Consider the following 17,563-nt stretch of genomic DNA (forward strand, 5'->3'; position numbering starts at 1 on the left):
CATTGAGGCCTCAAATAGAACAATGACCTGTATTAGTGATATCTGCAGTTCTTGGAACATAAGTAATTGTGGTCTTTGTATTATATTGCAGAAGTACTAATTCAGTTTGTTGTCATTTGCCATCATTTAGTGCCATTTTTCTTCAGTGGGTATTGGGTTTGTTATCTCTAAATTTGCATAATTAGCAGTACATGCAGGTCAGGTTGTCTGTCTGGTGTCCACTGCAGTGCCACCAGTACTCCTGTCTCCCAAGAGTGCTAGTCTGATCCTTCCTGTTTACTAATTATAAGAAACGTGTCAAGAAAACTCAATGTGAATATTTCAAAGCATACTTATCTTTAATCAAACATTTCAACATCTTCAACTGTGTCTATTGTAAATATTTTTCATTGTTGCCTTTATCTTTGTAGGAAATTATGATATTCCATGATCCTTTAGCTTCTTGATGAATATTTTCTCATGTCACGAAAAGAAAACCATGACAGTGAAGGGACAACATCGTGGACATCACAGGTTTTGGAGCTGATGATGACTTCCTTCTTATTATAAAAATATAGTAATGAATGTATAGAGGAGTGGAATAACATTTCATTTGGGGCATTGCAGTTGGGTCTCATACCTGGGTGATCCCGATAAGTGTGCACTCCACTGCCAGCCGAAACAATCCAGGTATTGGTTTAGTTTACATCACCTTTCCCCCGATGAGCCTGGCTGACGAGGTAGTAATGGCATGACCTGTGCTTGGTGGGGCAGTCTGGCATGGGTCTTGCAGGGGCACCTTCAGGAGACAGTGAGCAGTGCCTCTGTAAGACACACACATGCACAAACAGGAAGGCAGCAGTACCTGTTCTCCCTCCCTTGTCAGAACTAAGGTGCATGCTGTGTGGAGAAATCAATGTGCACCTCCAAGAAGCATTCAACACATACACAAAGATGTAGTGTTTTCTAATGATAGCTTAGCTTTTATTATAAACTGCATTGTATTATAAGACCTCGGACACTTCTCTCTTTGTTGTAAGTCAGGATTACTGTTACATTTATGCTGTCAAAACAACTGAAGGTGTTTCAGAGTGTCTCAGCATAGTGTCTCAAAAGTCCCAGAATGCAAGAATTATTTCAATTTTTAATTACAGAAACTCAATGATTTTTTTATCAGTGCTTGTTTTAAATGCAAGGAATCTAAACTGTTATTGTCATTTGTGTGGTTTTAATGGTAAAATGTTACCTAAAGCTGCAATCTATTGTACACTTGTCGATTATAAAAGTTTGAAGGCTTTGAGTCAATACTTTAAAGACTGCATGGTGTGATTATTTCTTGCATGTCCTTAAAGATTTTTGCAATGGTTTTTAGCTCCAGACAGGTATATACAGTATTGCTATAACTTGTGTTTTATGCCAGGATAAAGCCCTTACTTGAAGCAGGCTGCTTGCCAAATGATTCTACAATATCTGATTTCTACAGAATCCTGACAAACTGATATTATTGCAGTGTTCTTAGTTTTCTAATAAACAAATATTTCTTAAAGGCTTCAGTTATTGAAAATCTTGTATCAGACTGAGGTTGGCTAGTAGAGAGTTCATGAATAGCATTCGTTCACAAGGTGCCTCAGTAAGGTTGTGTAGAAATTTGTGAGTGATCAGCTAATACAGTTAACCATTAGCAAATTGTGCTACATTACTGTTTTGTGCATGATATAGGTACATTAGATTTAGACAATGGTGTGATCTGTGAGTATCTTTATTGCAGGTTGTGTGCAAACGTAATGGAAAAAGAATGTTCCACCAAGGATATAACACTTCTTATTGTAGCATAATTTCAATTCCTCCTCCTATACTAGCATTTTAAAGGACTTTCCTTGGTTTCAACAGCTGGGTACCTCACATGAAGGCTCCCAAGAAATGTGAACTAAATTGTCAACCAGAAGGGGAGAGGTTTTACTACCGCCAAGCCCAAAAGGTGGAAGATGGGACTCCTTGTGACAGTGAAGGTTTTGACGTGTGTGTGGATGGCCAGTGCATGGTGAGTCTTGGGTGATAGAAGTGATGAGATGAAGTGTCCCTTTATTCAGAACATATATTTCATTGATTACTCTGTTTAGTATTACCAGATTTATGCCTTTTTTTTTTTATCTCCAGCTGTAAGAAGAGATTTTTTTTTTTTTAGGTACTTTAAAAGAAAAATGTCAACATAACGTGCTGAAGGTATTGTTGTGAATCTTCTTTTCTGCCAGCGTGTTGGGTGTGACCGGATCTTGGGCTCATCAGCCAAGGAGGACAAGTGTCGGGTGTGTGGCGGTGATGGCAGCACTTGCAACACGGTCAAGGGGGACTTCATGCAGAAGACACTCACTGTTGGCTATAATGACATTGTACTCATTCCTGCTGGTGCCACAAACATATATGTGGAAGAGCTTGCAGCCACCAACAACTATTTAGGTAATTGAGAAATAGATATATGTTGTTCTCCTGTGATGTGATGTGTTCTTTATTTTATTAAGTCGTAGTAAAAAAACAGAATGGGATGGTAATATACATCATCACATCCATGGCACAACAACACTTCTATAGTACATAAACAAAAACCATAATACATGAAGCACTGAAACAAATAATATTCTTTTAATGTCAATAATTTTTAAGATGGATTTTTCTACAACAATTAAAAATATAGAAAAAAAATTCTGTCTAAGCTTGGTGAAGTGAGCCTATGGAGTTTCATTAAAAGTGTTGCATCAGCATCTGTATTTCCTTCCAGGCATTAGAAACACAACTGGCTTCTTTTACCTTAATGGCAACTGGAGAATTGACTTCCCACGAGCGAGAGAGTTTGCCGGCACCACCTTCCACTACGAGAGGAAGGCTAATGGTGGCGTTGGGATCTTTGCCCCTGAAGTGATTCGTGCCCTTGGACCCACCACGGAGCCCCTCTTCATTGTGGTGTGTAGTGCAAACTCCTATCTTTAATTTCTTCTTAATATGGACGTACCATTTATACTGTTTCACACTAATATGAAAGATGTCATGTCCTGTCAGACAGCACATTTTTTTTAAGGGATTATGTCTGCCAGAAATATAGATAGACTAATAGGTGATAAGTAAGTACATAGTTATTTGTCTATACAATGAACCATGGATCTTAGTGTAGAACTTCTGGAAATTGTTAGAAACTTGTGAGAGCTACTTTAGTTTAACATGTCAAAAGATCAAGAAAACCATGTAGGATGTTGAGTCAGGCAAAAGAAAAAAAGTATGAATGCAATGTGAGTGGCATACACTGGATAATAAGGAAGTAGGTCTTGGTATTCTTTCTTTGGTCATGTTATAACATTTCATTGGCTTGCAGCTGTTGTACCAAGAGAAGAATGAGGGTGTGGCTTATGAGTACAGCGTGCCGAAGGGTGTGACACAGGCCAAAGCGGAGACGTATGACTGGATCTATGGGACATATGGGGAATGTTCAGAGGAATGTGGTGGCGGTGAGTTGTAGATTACTGTATTTTGCTTTTAATCTGTTTATATACCAGACCACCAATTGCTCACAAGGAAATGACCACACACACACACACACACACACACACACACACACACACACACACACACACACACACACACACACACACATCAAACAGTGAAACACACACACACACACATTCTTATCCTTATGTAGAATCTACAGTAATTTTATCTGTTCTTTAAATTTTCCAGGTCTCCAGGTTCGAAATGTGACATGTGCTCATAGCAGTAACTTGGAACCTGCCTCAGAATATCTTTGTGATCCTCGCCTCCAGCCTGAAACCGAGAGGATTTGCAATGAGCAGCCCTGCCAAGCTGAGTGAGTCAAGGTCTAGTTTTTGTACATAGGATGAAGTGCAGTGTGAATGACCTATTTTTGTATTAGTTATAGCTTTATTTTGATTTGTGTAAATGTGTTAAAAAGCTGGAGCCATTTGGTTTTGTGATGAGTATGCTGTCCTTTGTAAATCTAAAATTTTCATAAAAAAAAAACTTCAAATTGTTATAATTGTGTTCTTGTCACTTGTATTCCAGGTGGCAGGTGGGAGACTGGACGCCCTGTACCAGCTCCTGTGGCACCAAGGGCTGGCAGTTCCGTCATGTGTTCTGTGGTCAGAAATTCACAGAAGGCCGGCTATCAGTGGTGAATGACTCGCTATGCACTGATGTAGCTGGACCATCTCCTGACAGAGTGAGGGAGTGCAACCAGGAAGAAGTGTGTGCTTCATGGCATGTGGGGGAGTGGACCCCCGTGAGTATAATTTTTTTGCCTACCTATCTTGTCCTTGTATCCTGTAACATGGTGTGTACTCAATAAACTTTTCTCCCTTATCCCTAAATACAGCAAATAATGTTGAGGCAGCAGAAAACCCGGAAGTTATTTTGCTTCATTTTATCATGCATTCTCACTTTGTCTTATTTGTACTACTGTCAATGTGACAATTTCATCATAGCACATTCTTTTTAAGTTACATACAAAAGGATCTTCTGTCACAAAGTATAACATAATCTTGAATATCAAGAGTGCCATGCTCTGTCATATATGGATGATGAATGCATATTTTTCTTCTCCCCAGTGCAGCAAACTGTGTGGGGTTGGCCGTCAGTACCGCAAGGTGAGGTGTCACCTGATGAAAGACGGTGAGATAGAGCTTCTGGATGACAGCGCCTGTACTGAGGAGAAGCCAGACAATGAGAAGCTCTGTGAAAAGATCCCTTGCAGTGGTGTGGACTGGGTTACTTCAGACTGGAGTGGAGTAAGCCATATATTCTGTTGTTCTTATTGGTTTAATTATTCTTTCTTATTTTCTTGCACTGTGGTATATGTCCACATTAGAAGAAGTCCAACTTGGTATATGTCCTGTTTGGACATGAAAAAATTTGCTTGGCATATGACCTTTGTTTGGAATATGGCTCGCATGCTAGAACTTGTATAGGTCAAAATGAGTCATGACACTGCGTGCTACAGTTTATCTACACTCAACCCTCTGCTATCGTGGCTGATTGGTGCAGCCATCACTGCGCAATAGCTGAAATTGTGATAGCCTGAAGTGAAGATCCCATGGTAATAATCCAGATGGGCACTAGGACCTCTAAACTGTCTTTTTTTTTGTCCCCTTTTGTCCAATTTTTTACACCATATAATAGTATAAAGATGAAGAAATAATACAGTATAAAAATAAATTAATCAAGAATCCTAATAACAACATACATTTTAAAGTATTTTATTTGGCATATTTGACAGGAAATAGGATGCAGGGGTATATAAGACACACACCTATTTCAGCAAGTTAAATTCAGAAAAAAAGGTTTTAGCATAGTTATTTAAGCATATACTGTTGAAAGCAGTCTAACTGCACATTACAGAAAACATTTATCTTTCTTTGCATTCTTCAGGTTGTCTTGTTGCCAGACACTGAATTTTTTGTGTGTAGTGGCCTAAAAGTTCTTGCTGCTACCCTGTTGGCATGCTCCTTGGCATAATGTACCACTTGTAATTTGTAGGTGATTGTGTAGGTCAATCTTTTTCCTCCTGCTGCCATAACGGTGAGGGTGTTGAGGTGATTTGTTATAATCTTGAGCCTAATGTCACTCTTCACTGCTAGATGGCATTAAGTCAGAGTGCCAATCAGCTGATATTTATGAACATGAGTCAGCCTCACAGGTTAGATAGCTTTCATTTTTTACGATAATTTGTTTTTAAAGTAATATTATTGGTAATGATAATAAGTACCACCAATAAAATAATGATGCATGCAGTTAGGGTAGGTAAAAGTACTGGAAAAAAGGTCTATCCATTATATGCTGTCAAATACAGTATCTTATTGTGGACGATCAGGAACTGAGGTGGGTGTGTAGATTGGGGAAATATGTGAAGAACTATTTCTCAAAGTATATAGAGAAGATCAATTAAAGTATATAGAGAAACTCATCTATCACATATTATAATATAATCTGGCAGTTTTTGAATGACAGTGCATGATAGCAGTAATTTTGTGCATGATACTGATTTATGTGCAGCTTTTTGAGTGTGTGATACCAATAGAACGTGGTATCAGAAGGCATGATAGAGGGTTAAGTGTTGTTGGTTTTATAGTATAACCCACTTCCCACCTTACATACATGAAAGGATTAACTTGAAGATCCTCATCAGGCTATTTTTTCAGTGGGGATTTCATTTTTAAGATAAGAATAGTCAAGAGGTCTAAACTTTTCTTAGTATATTAACAGGGATATATCAATTTTCAGTGTGGCATCACTTGCGACCAAACTAAGGAGTCCCGATCAGTCCTGTGTGCAAGCAAGAAGGGGGTTCTCGTTGATGAGGAATTCTGCTCAGCTTCACGCAAGCCAGAAGCCATTCGCAATTGCCCTGATGCTGAAATTGTGCCCTGTGAATACAAGTGGTATGCCTCAGAATGGAGTGAGGTGTGTACTCAATATTCTTGCTGTTACTTTGCTTTGATATAACTAGAATACAAAAGCTGTTTGATATTCTTTTGGCATGGTAATAATATGTATAATCACAAATTTGTTTCATTGGAACTGTAGTTGTAAAAGTCAATAGGGTATATTGGATCATTTCTTTGACTCGGAATCCAAACTTTATGTCATGTTAGTTTTGAAAGGTGGTACAAAAAGCTACTTTTTTTCCATTATGATTGTACACTGAGACAGGAATATTTGCTTGATTCATTTTACTATGGAAAGTAACCTGCATTACCTTTTTTAATGGCCAACTGCAGTGCTCTTCTGAGTGTGGGGTGGGTGTAATGCTGCGTGAGGTCTTCTGTGGCTCATGGGATAATGGGGTACTGCTGGTAGTTAATGAAACCACCTGTGATGCTGCGACTCGCTTCAGTGAGAGCAAGCCATGCAACTCAACTGATGCTTGCAAAGCCAACTGGTTTGTAGGACCATGGACAAGGGTGAGTGCTGCTACTCTTGTGTTGTTCTTTCACTGGCAAAGTGTAAATGCTGTAGCAGTTTTTTTTTTTTAAGTAAGAGTAGCCTTATGCTACATTTCTTTTGTAATGTTTATTATTTTGCTATAATACTTTGTGCAATGTTTTACTGTGAACATTTATTTCTTTTGTCATCACTGCAAATTCTTCCTAAACTTTGATGACTTGGTAGTTTTTATTCTTGTAGCCATTTGTTTTAAAATGTATCTGCTTTAGTCCAGTAATGTGATGATGATTATCCTTTCAATGTCAATTGAAATTTATTTGTTTGATAAATTTGAATTTTTGTCATATATATTTGAAAATAACTTGTCAGAAGTCATGCATATGCTTTCATTGTTTATTACTTTTAAACTTGTAAATTTTTCATGCTACAAGGACTTATGGTAAGCTTGATGACAGTTTGGAATATGTACCTCAAGTTATGATAATGAATATTCTTATTCTCTGTAAAATGTTCAGGATTCACCTTTCTCCTGTATAAACACTAATATTATGAAGGTGCATCTGTATCTTACAGTAGGATATGTACTCATTAAACTTTTTTCTCCCTCAGTGCAACAAAGAATGTGGAGGTGGCAGAAAGACCCGCAAGTTATTCTGCTTCTTTGGGGATAAATCAGGAAAACTGCAGTGTGACGTGAACACCATACTGCATTCCATTGACACCTGCAACAATCACCCTTGTGGAGATGGTATGCAGGAAATATAACCCCCATCGTTATAATTTTCCTCACCATTCTTATATTTCTTTGAGGGTTTGGCCAGCATACAAAATCTCTCACTTTTCATGGTTGTAGATTATTTTTTTATTTATGTTCATTCACTCCATCTCCAGGTCTTCTGCTGTTGAGATGACTCTCTCTCTCTCTCTCTCTCTCTCTCTCTCTCTCTCTCTCTCTCTCTCTCTCTCTCTCTCTCTCTCTCTCTCTCTCTCTCTCTCTCTCTCTCTCTCTCTCTCTCTCTCTCATTTAATAAGTTACATCATTACTGCATGATTTGAGATATTATGTCTGGATAATTGTGTTCAATCAAATATCTTGTATAGTCTTTACATTGAAATATTTATCTTAATGTGGGTTGTGCTTGTATAAGATATAAGATGAAGGATGCTACATTTAATTATTTTTATTGAGGCATGGCACTGGTGGCAGGTTTTAATCCCAGTTGATCTCTCTGGTTTAAAGATGAAGTACTTGATTATGGCAACCAGGTGGACCTAGAAAGTGAGGATGAAATCTGTGAAGAGGAGGAGGATGTGAAGGTATTGTTGACATTTACTTATTCCAATTCTTATTCTTATTCATATTGTTGTGATGAATACTATATCTCGTATAGTAATGCACAAGTTTTTTTTAGTTGTATATCTTGGAGTGATCAATATAGAAGTGGTGTTTTAACATAACATAACATAAATAATAGGATAACAAAGGGCCACCAGGGCCCATCTAGGTTATCCTGTATCAGTCGCACAGCGACCTCGTCATCAGTACTTAAAGATACACTTACAAGTACACAATACATTATATACTAATTGTAAATATTTGGCCCATTAACAGGGCTAAGTCCTGCAGCGAATTCCTCTACAATCTTATGTCATGTCTTGTTTAACTATAGTAAATTTCTTATAAAAACTATCATGCAGCACTATACATAATTATAAATCTAATAAATTTAAGTGCTTATCTAATCTGTTTTTAAACATTGTCAAACTAGTGCTATTTACAACCCTCTCTGGTAATGCATTCCAGAAGTCTACCTCCCTATGACTAAAGAAATATTTTCTTCTATCTAACCTGCAGCCTTGCTTTCTAATCTTCCTGCCATGATTTCTAGTCCTACTTCCCTCCTCTAAGGTAAAGAAAGATCTCACATCTATGTAGTTTGTATCTGAGAACATTTTAAATTGATGTTCAGCAGTGATCATCTTTTCATAGGAAGGAGATGAGTTTTGATTGATGAAAGTAATTAAGATATTGTCTTTGATCTTCAGGAAAGTGCTGGAGATAAAGGAACTGATCCACCTGAGACTGTGACTGAGGATGGAAAAGATAAAGAAGAGGAAGAGGAGCATGAGGAGAGTGAGAGTTCTAGTTCATCCTCAGTAAGTACTGGCTGCTACTGAATCAGTATCAAGACTTGCTTTGAAATGTTATGTGGTTCATATCATATTAATTTTATTAGGCATTGTATTTTAAAGCATTTTCTTTAAAATTTCAATTGATTTATTTTTCAATAATTTATCATGAGGGTTATTGTTCTAAGTTGTAGGATGATGTGATGTGCATCAAACTCACATTTTATAGGAAGAATCCAGTGAAGAAATTTCATCAGAAGAGGAAGAAGAGCAAGATATAGAGGTTATTTCTAGTGAAATAACTAAGTTAGAGTTTCGAAAAAAACGGTCACACAAAGAGGTAAACCATTTTGTTGGTGGCATAAGAAAGGCTTCCTGTTTGGTATGTCAGTACTAGAGAAGCCAAGTGGGCAATGCTTCACACAGACTGACATTGTGCCTCCTAAATAAGCAGATGCCACTGATTGCTTAAAGAACTCCCAAGCTTGACATCACAACTTGTTCAGACTAGCTGGCGTGTTGTGAGCCAATCGTGGAAAGGAAAATATTACTTAATGTTTGCAGGGAAATGTACATTTTGGGAATTATTTCTGCCAGTGCTATATATTGAGGGACCAAGTTCAGTTTTGCTTTGCATATCTGATAATTAAGGGCATTGCTTAAGATATCAGCAGAGCATGTTCCATAAAGCTTGAGGTTACTAAATGAAATAAGCCATCCATAAGCAGAACTTTGCTTCAGCTTTTGGCTGTTATTTGAGATTTTATGACACTGGCAATCATATATATTTACACTTTAAATTGGTTAAATTACATTGAATTTGGTGAAAAAAGTCTTCTTTAATCAGTAATCAATTTGAGTTGATGTATTAAGCCTTGCTGTGGAAGCAGTGTGTGTGGGCAGTTGTGTTATGGCTAAGGTGCTGAGGTACATTATGGTTGTTCACAAACCATCCCTATTAAACTGAGGGCTGCAGGGCTGCCAGTGTTAAGAATGTGAAAGGTGTGTGTGTGTGTGAGGATGTGGTGCTTTGTCACCCTATATTGGATTGACAGCTTGGCAATTGGATAAATAACGGATTTTAAATCATACTTCAGCAAAAACTCCAGTCTTATAGTTGATAATGAGGACATTTTCAAAAGAAAATGTATGTCCAACAAGATAGGCTAGTAGATAGATTTCCTTTTTTCATTTGGTACTAATATAGATATAAAAAACTAAAAAGCTAACATTTGCTATACAAGATTGATAAGATTAATCATATTAATGCACTAACGTACTTTACTGTAGTCTGTAGTTATTTACATAAATCTGGTCAAGTGACATCCAGGTAACATTGAAACTTGAAATAAGTAGTAAATTTACAATTTAGTGTTTTAAAGGCATAACTTTTCCTTAATGACCAAGTAATTAGTAACACTTCTAATTAATGAATGTTTAGTTTTTAAATTGTGCAAAAGTTGCTACACAGACTGCAACTTAACTCTTGTCTGTTCCTTTACATGACACATGTCAGTCACACTTTATTTCAAGGCTCATCATTGAATATGTTGGACTCATTCATGTGACTCAAGTTACTGATAGTGCAAATTATGACTTGACCAATTTATAAAATGAGGAGACTGTTTATCCTAGTAGGAGAATATATTGACTTTTGGATATTTTGAATCAGTCTAACTGTCTGGTCTATTGTCTATTATATGTCCAAACTGGGATTTAAGCCTTGGGGTGTTTGAGATGAAAAATGAATTTGCTACTTGCTAGACTGACCACATGATGCTTTGAGTGAGTAGGGAAGAGCAACACTCCTAACAAAGGTGCTAGAATCAAAGATAATTGTATTTTGGAGCTGTTTGTATCCCAACATTCCTTTATCAGGTAACTCTTAGTGATGAAGCTGAGGAAGGCTCCGGCTTTGGGGAGTCTGGGTATGGCTTGGGATCTGGACTGTCTGGCTGGTTCAGCTCTGGTCTGGGTTCTGGCTTTGGCTTTGGCTCTGGTGATGAAACAGTTACTGAGGTGAAGGAAACTACTACTGTGCCCTCTAAGAAAGGTGATTTTAGTTTTTAATCAGTTTTAGCATATGATCTTTCTTCTTTTTAGTTTTACATCTTTTTCCCACCACAATGTGGTTGGATGTGCAATGACTCTTCTCTACTCTAATTTATCTTGTACATCTCATTCACTCCCAGCAGATTCATGTTTTACTGAATACACTTTCTCCTTGTCTTCCAATTTCTCACTTTAAAAAAATTCCATATTTTCCACCACTTTTGTTGTACTTTCTCCTCCTGACCAACTTACATGCCCATATCAGTGAAGTCGTCCCTGTGTGAGTTCACTTCTAACTCCTTAACACACCTCTCTGCCACCTCTTCACTTGCCATCTCATGCCAGCCATATATTGCAACATTCTGTAATCTGTAAATGTCTGTAAATAGAAATAATGATTTTGATAAGTTTATAATTTCAGAAGTGTTATTTAATTGTGTGACTTGTTTTACTACTGTGATGAGTACCCCAGCATCCTATCATCTTGATCAGCCTGAAATATATGAAACTACAAATTTTTACAATAAATGATGGTTAAATTGTTTTTTCATTAAGATTCTAAAAAGTCAAAGAAGAAGAAGAAGTGCAAGCCAAAACCAAAAGAACCAAAGAACTGTGAGGAGACTGAATTTGGGTGCTGTCAAGATAAGATGACTCCAGCAGAAGGACCCTTCCAGAAAGGTACGTGCATGACCACAGGCAGGGAGGGTCTTGTTCTAATCTCATAAGTAAAATTATATTTTAGGGTTCCATAATTCTAGTGTGTGGTTTTAAATAAGTACAGTAATTGCTAATGTTTTCATACTTTTCAAAAAAGCAAGACAAAATAAAAATCACACCATTAAGTATAGTTTCATCTTTCAGGTTGCTCTCGCATTGAAACTTGCAAGGACACACAGTATGGATGCTGTCCTGATGATGTAACGCCTGCTGAGGGGCCAAAGAATAAGGGTTGTGCCAGCGTGTCACTGTGTGACAACTCCCTGTATGGCTGCTGCAAAGATGGCATCACAGAAGCAAGTGGACCAGATGAGGAGGGCTGTGAGGATCTGATTGCTTATGACTGCATGAACACCGAGTGAGTTTGGATGAAAAGATTTATGGTGTGACAAATTTCATGTTATTGTTGCAACAATATATCTGGAATATAATGTTTGTATCTTCATTACAGTTTGGCACAGGCTTTAAGAGAGGAGATTTTATCTGTACATCAGCAAAATTTAAAGTTTTTAAGCATGATTTGCAAGTTGGCATTAGCATTCTGAAAGGCTCATTTCTTAAACTTGATCCTCACACAACTTGAAGTTAATTGTGTTGCATCTTGTATAGTTTAGTTTTCATTGTTTTGACAATACCTTAATTACTCCCTTATTCAGGTTTGGGTGTTGCCCTGATGGAATGTCTCCTGCTTCTGGGAAGAACTATATGGGTTGTATGGAATTTGAGTGTGAGGGGTCAGGTCCATGTGATTCCTGCAAAGACACTGTGTTTGGCTGCTGTCCTGACGATGTCTCACCTGCTCAAGGGAAGGACTTTGAGGGCTGTCCAGACCCTGATGCAACAACAGAAGCACCCATGGGTGGGCACCTCTGTTTGTAATGATAATGAAAAAGAATAACTGTATTTTGCATTTTTTAACTAAATAAAGTAGGAACTGCATTACATTATTTTAATCTTAAGGAATTAATATTGTAGAAATATAATTGAGTTGGTTTAACTAAATTCATTCTTCCTATTTTTTTCATGTACAATAGAGACAACCACAATGACAGTCTTGACCACCTCTATCTCCACCACCTCCACCACCACCACTACTGAGCTTCCTCCAGAGTGCCTCAAATCCTCCTATGGCTGCTGCCCTGACAATTACACAGCTGCTCATGGTCCCAATAAGGAGGGATGCTGCCTGTCCTCACCTTTTGGCTGCTGTCCCGACCATATCACCGAGGCACATGGACCCAACTTGCAGGGTATTTGTTTTGACTGCTTAATGAGTTTGATTTCTAGTGATTGGATATATATATATATATATATATATATATATATATATATATATATATATATATATATATATATATATATATATATATATATATATATATATATATATATATATATATATATATATATATATATATATATATATATATATATATATATATATATATATATATATATATATATATATATATATATTATATATATATATATGTACAGTATGTGGGACTCTGGTACAGTGCTTTGGGGGCTGCAGGGTCTTCATGTGCATGGGTTTGAATCCTGACTTCAGTCTGAGGTTAGGAAGGACATCCACTCGGGGTAACGGTTCTCATATACCAAAACCAAAGCCCTCTGTCAGGAGGCATTGTCCCAGACTCAATAAAATAAGGAAACCATACAAAAAAGGCTAGAAAAAGAAAAATTATTTATTTGCTTATTTACTAATTTATTATTAATTTTTTACGTTTGGGTTAAAAGGGTATCCAGTGAGGGTAATGGTTCCCAAATGCCAAAACCAAATCCTCTTTCATGAGGTAATGTCCTAGCCCTGTTGAAATAGGGAAACCAAATGTATAAAAAAAAAAAATACATATCAATAACAACAACCATGTTGCACATTTTAATCTCATACTTATTTACTTGGCTTCCTTCATCCTCTCTTGTGCTTCACAGGTTGTGGTTGTCAATTCAGTGCATTTGGCTGTTGTCCTGATGAGGTAACAGTGGCCAGGGGCCCCAACAATGCTGGGTGTGGGTGTCAGTACACACAGTTTGGCTGCTGCCCAGACAACCATACTCCAGCAGCTGGAGAGGAATACAGTGGCTGTCCCTGCAATACTTATCCCTATGGCTGCTGCCCAGATGGCATCAGTATAGCCAAGGGACCTGGCACACAAGGTAAGTTGCTCTTTCATGTCCTGAATGGCACAAAATCTGTATTTGATATATATATATATATATATATATATATATATATATATATATATATATATATATATATATATATATATATTGATGTTATAACAATAGATCTTTATGAAAGTTAAACTTAATGAAGTAGTCATTTGGTTAGGAGAAGGATTATGTAGACAGGAGATGTAACTGGAGCCAATTTCAGAATAAAAAGAATATTGAAGGATATTCTACTGATAATTTCCTTCTTGTTGTGACAGGATGTGGATGTGAGTATGAAACCTATGGATGCTGCAAGGATGGCCGCACACCTGCCAGGGGGCCAGAACAGGAGGGATGTGGGTGCGAGGCATCAGAGTTTGGCTGCTGTCCTGATGGTATTACTCCCGCCACTGGGAAATTCTTTGATGGGTGCAGGGAGGAGATGCCCGTCATCTCAGGAGGTGAGGCTTGGGAAGAAATCATATTATTTTACCATTATTTGTAACAACCTATGGGTTTGGTCCTTTTGTTTATTTCATTTGATATAGTGTATTTTTGTGCTTTTGCATGGAACTTTTTTTTGTGAACAAGCTTATATTATGAGATAGCTTGTACTTATGAGATTTACAGTTGGTATCAGATGAAATAGGAAATTTATGTAAACACTTGATGTGGGGTGATTTAGTAGCTTTGTACATATACTGAATAAGAGAGAGGAAATAAAAATCAGTATTCATTATGGACTTATTTTTTGTTAACATGGAATCAGGAATATCTGAGGGAATATCCGAGGGTGTGACTTAGTTGCCATGTATTCTTTTACTTCTGGTACATTTTGGAGACAAGTTATATGTAGACTTTGCGAAGTAATGTTTGCATTGCTCTGCTTTCAATTTCCACTGACTGTAAAACGAGGGTTCATAATTGTGGTTTGCATCTAAAGTATAAATGGCCTGGTATGTTCCAACCGTTCTATGCTGGAGCAAGATAGCAATACATTAGTTGAATTTCTTTATTATGTATGTCCATGTTAACAATATTTCAAACTCTAAACTGGTCTTAAAATTTTGCAATACTGTTTGAAATCTGTATTCTCATGTACATTAACATATCATCAAATGCAAGTTTGTAATTTTGTATTGTGTTTAATGAATAGACGGTATAGTGAACGGTGAGATGTTTTGTGTGAGGATTTGGCTGACACAGATCCCTTCTCTTTTGAGCAGAAGTTTGTGGCCACAGTAAGGATCGAGGCTCATGCAGCAACTTCACAGTCAAGTGGTTCTTTGACATGGAGTACGGTGGTTGCACACGCTTCTGGTATGGTGGCTGTGAAGGCAACCTCAACAAGTTTGACACACAGGAACAATGTAAAGCTGCTTGTGTTGAGCCAGAAGGAATGGGTAAGACAAAATGATTCCACATGATGACATTCATTATCAGAGCTCAATATTTTTACCATATTCTAGCTTTCCTTTGAATTTTTGACATGCGTTTATTTTGATTGCCACACATGAAGTATCTTGCAGAAATAAGAACATATATTGATGCTTTCTGGTGAACACAGAATCTTGTTACCTGCCACGGGTCACGGGTCCATGCACTGGGTCTGTACCTTCCTGGTACCATGACGCACAGACAGGCACCTGCAAATCCTTCATCTATGGAGGATGTCTTGGCAACAACAACCGCTACACTTCCAAAGAGGAGTGTGAAGAGAAATGTGTTATTCCAGAGAAAACAGGTACACCATTGTATTATTGTCATATAAAAGTGCATGGGGTTGTGTTCATCACTGCTGCTACTAATACATGAAAGGCGTGCAGTATGGTGTGTTCTTAAGATTTTGATAAGGGAAAGGTTACATAATTCTCTTTGCTTTTTTGGTATCATTGGCTTAAGCAATTCTTCCTTTATATTTTTTTGCATTTCATATTATGTTTGATGTAAGGGGATATTGGTATTTCAACTATTTAAATTTTTTATGCATGTTACAAAAACCTATTCTCACTCATTTTATGATTTTAATTGGCTATTTCATAAGTATTTCTGCTGAAAATATACTAAGTTTTCTTTGAACAAAAATCAGATAGGTGCTTTTCTTAAAAGTTGTGTCTTATGAAATAGTTTCCTTGTGATCTGTCACTTTTGTATAGAGATTAAATGTGAGGGATGCCAGTCTGATTTATTGATATTTGTGGTGTACAATTATGTGTGGAACAAATGATTCAGTTGATATTCAGCCTCTTAATTGCTTACATCCAGATATGGGAAAGCTGATTTCATAAGATGCCACTTTTTAACTGTGCTTATTTAAAATTGCAAAGATGGTCAAAGGTTTTCTAAGGAACTCTGGGACACGATGTAATATCTCTAATGCCTGTAATACTTGCCTGGATTTTGAATTGGTTTTAGAATAACATCTGCTCATGAAGAAATCTATCTAATATGTATAAAGCTGGCTAATCTTTGGTTGGTGAAGAATAACATTTGCTTTGGGTGGAGTTATATGGCCCCGTCCCACTTTTGGCGTGAGCGACTGCAGATGCTTGCCTGCTGGATGTGATGCCCGGCCCCTGTCGAGGGAACTACTCGCGATGGTTCTATGATGAGAAAGCAGGCAGCTGCAAACAGTTCTTGTATGGTGGTTGCAAAGGGAATGACAACAACTTCCTCTCTGAGAGAGAGTGCATGCAGAGGTGCATCAGAGGCCGGTCCAAAGGTCAGGTTCTGTCTCCTCAATCATCTTCCTGTGTCAGTTCTAGTGTTGTCATCTTCAGTCATTTGTGTTGATTTCTCTACAGGAAGCATTGCCCTGCACTGCATGGGGCATGATACTTAGCCCAATATATGAGATCCCTTGTTGAAGAATAGGCTAAACACAAGTAGAAAATGGTCTTTGATTTTGGGGCCTCATTTGAATGAATCATGGAGTAAATGAGAATAAGCCAAATAATTTTTTTTGTTTTTCTGTATTAGTACAGTTGAATAGTTATAACCCATGCAGTGAAGGCAAAATTTATACTAATATCTACATTTGTATTGATGTTAAAAAAAAACATTGATGGGCTTCAAACATAACCAATAGTCCATTGTTGAATAGAGAGCTTACTTAGTTAGCCAATAGTTCCACTGTTGAATAGAGAGCTTGCCTAGTTGACTGCTAGTCGGAATATAATCAATATAGTGGCACTTATAGTTTCTATGTCATTACACATTATTAATTTGGTTGCTCTGCCCCATTCTCTGAGTATCCTCCTTTTAATATTTTTATGTTAGCAGTTGATAAGCGATGGTTTGTGTAGTAACATAACAATTGGTTTGTAAAGCTGGTGCTAACTTTGTTGTATGCTGGTGTTGGGTTAACAGACCTGTGCACGCTGCCCAAAGCTTCTGGCCTGTGTGATGAGACTCTCCCTCGCTGGTACTATGATTACTCAGAAGCCAGGTGCATGCCCTTCTATTACACAGGTTGTGATGGTAATGCTAACAGGTATATCACAAGAGAAGAGTGTGAGTCAACCTGTCCCGGAGACAAACCAGGTGAAGACTTAAGTGTCTC

The 17,563-nt window shown here is 37.4% G+C and overlaps 1 protein-coding gene across 12 annotated transcripts in view; it reads left to right on the top strand.

The window, feature by feature from the left end:
- The window catches only part of LOC123513000 (papilin-like), a 151,220-nt gene that overhangs the window by 122,520 nt on the left and 11,137 nt on the right, over positions 1–17,563 (top strand). For 4 of the 12 annotated variants that reach the window (XM_045269791.1, XM_045269799.1, XM_045269797.1 and 1 more), the window contains exons 6-30: positions 607–669; positions 1,870–2,020; positions 2,232–2,436; positions 2,756–2,937; positions 3,344–3,476; positions 3,706–3,832; positions 4,048–4,264; positions 4,590–4,769; positions 6,262–6,441; positions 6,759–6,941; positions 7,534–7,672; positions 8,165–8,241; positions 8,971–9,081; positions 9,284–9,394; positions 10,933–11,107; positions 11,662–11,787; positions 11,971–12,184; positions 12,483–12,685; positions 12,861–13,076; positions 13,780–14,004; positions 14,280–14,462; positions 15,228–15,404; positions 15,569–15,745; positions 16,547–16,723; positions 17,371–17,544. In XM_045269791.1, coding sequence (XP_045125726.1) covers positions 607–669; positions 1,870–2,020; positions 2,232–2,436; positions 2,756–2,937; positions 3,344–3,476; positions 3,706–3,832; positions 4,048–4,264; positions 4,590–4,769; positions 6,262–6,441; positions 6,759–6,941; positions 7,534–7,672; positions 8,165–8,241; positions 8,971–9,081; positions 9,284–9,394; positions 10,933–11,107; positions 11,662–11,787; positions 11,971–12,184; positions 12,483–12,685; positions 12,861–13,076; positions 13,780–14,004; positions 14,280–14,462; positions 15,228–15,404; positions 15,569–15,745; positions 16,547–16,723; positions 17,371–17,544 — 4,106 coding nt within the window. The remainder of the gene's footprint in view (positions 1–606; positions 670–1,869; positions 2,021–2,231; positions 2,437–2,755; positions 2,938–3,343; positions 3,477–3,705; positions 3,833–4,047; positions 4,265–4,589; positions 4,770–6,261; positions 6,442–6,758; positions 6,942–7,533; positions 7,673–8,164; positions 8,242–8,970; positions 9,082–9,283; positions 9,395–10,932; positions 11,108–11,661; positions 11,788–11,970; positions 12,185–12,482; positions 12,686–12,860; positions 13,077–13,779; positions 14,005–14,279; positions 14,463–15,227; positions 15,405–15,568; positions 15,746–16,546; positions 16,724–17,370; positions 17,545–17,563) is intronic. The other 8 variants (XM_045269798.1, XM_045269802.1, XM_045269800.1 and 5 more) reach the window with 5 other exon arrangements.

Source organism: Portunus trituberculatus, chromosome 35 (genome assembly GCF_017591435.1).
Source record: "Portunus trituberculatus isolate SZX2019 chromosome 35, ASM1759143v1, whole genome shotgun sequence".
NCBI classification, from domain to species: Eukaryota; Metazoa; Arthropoda; class Malacostraca; order Decapoda; family Portunidae; genus Portunus; species Portunus trituberculatus.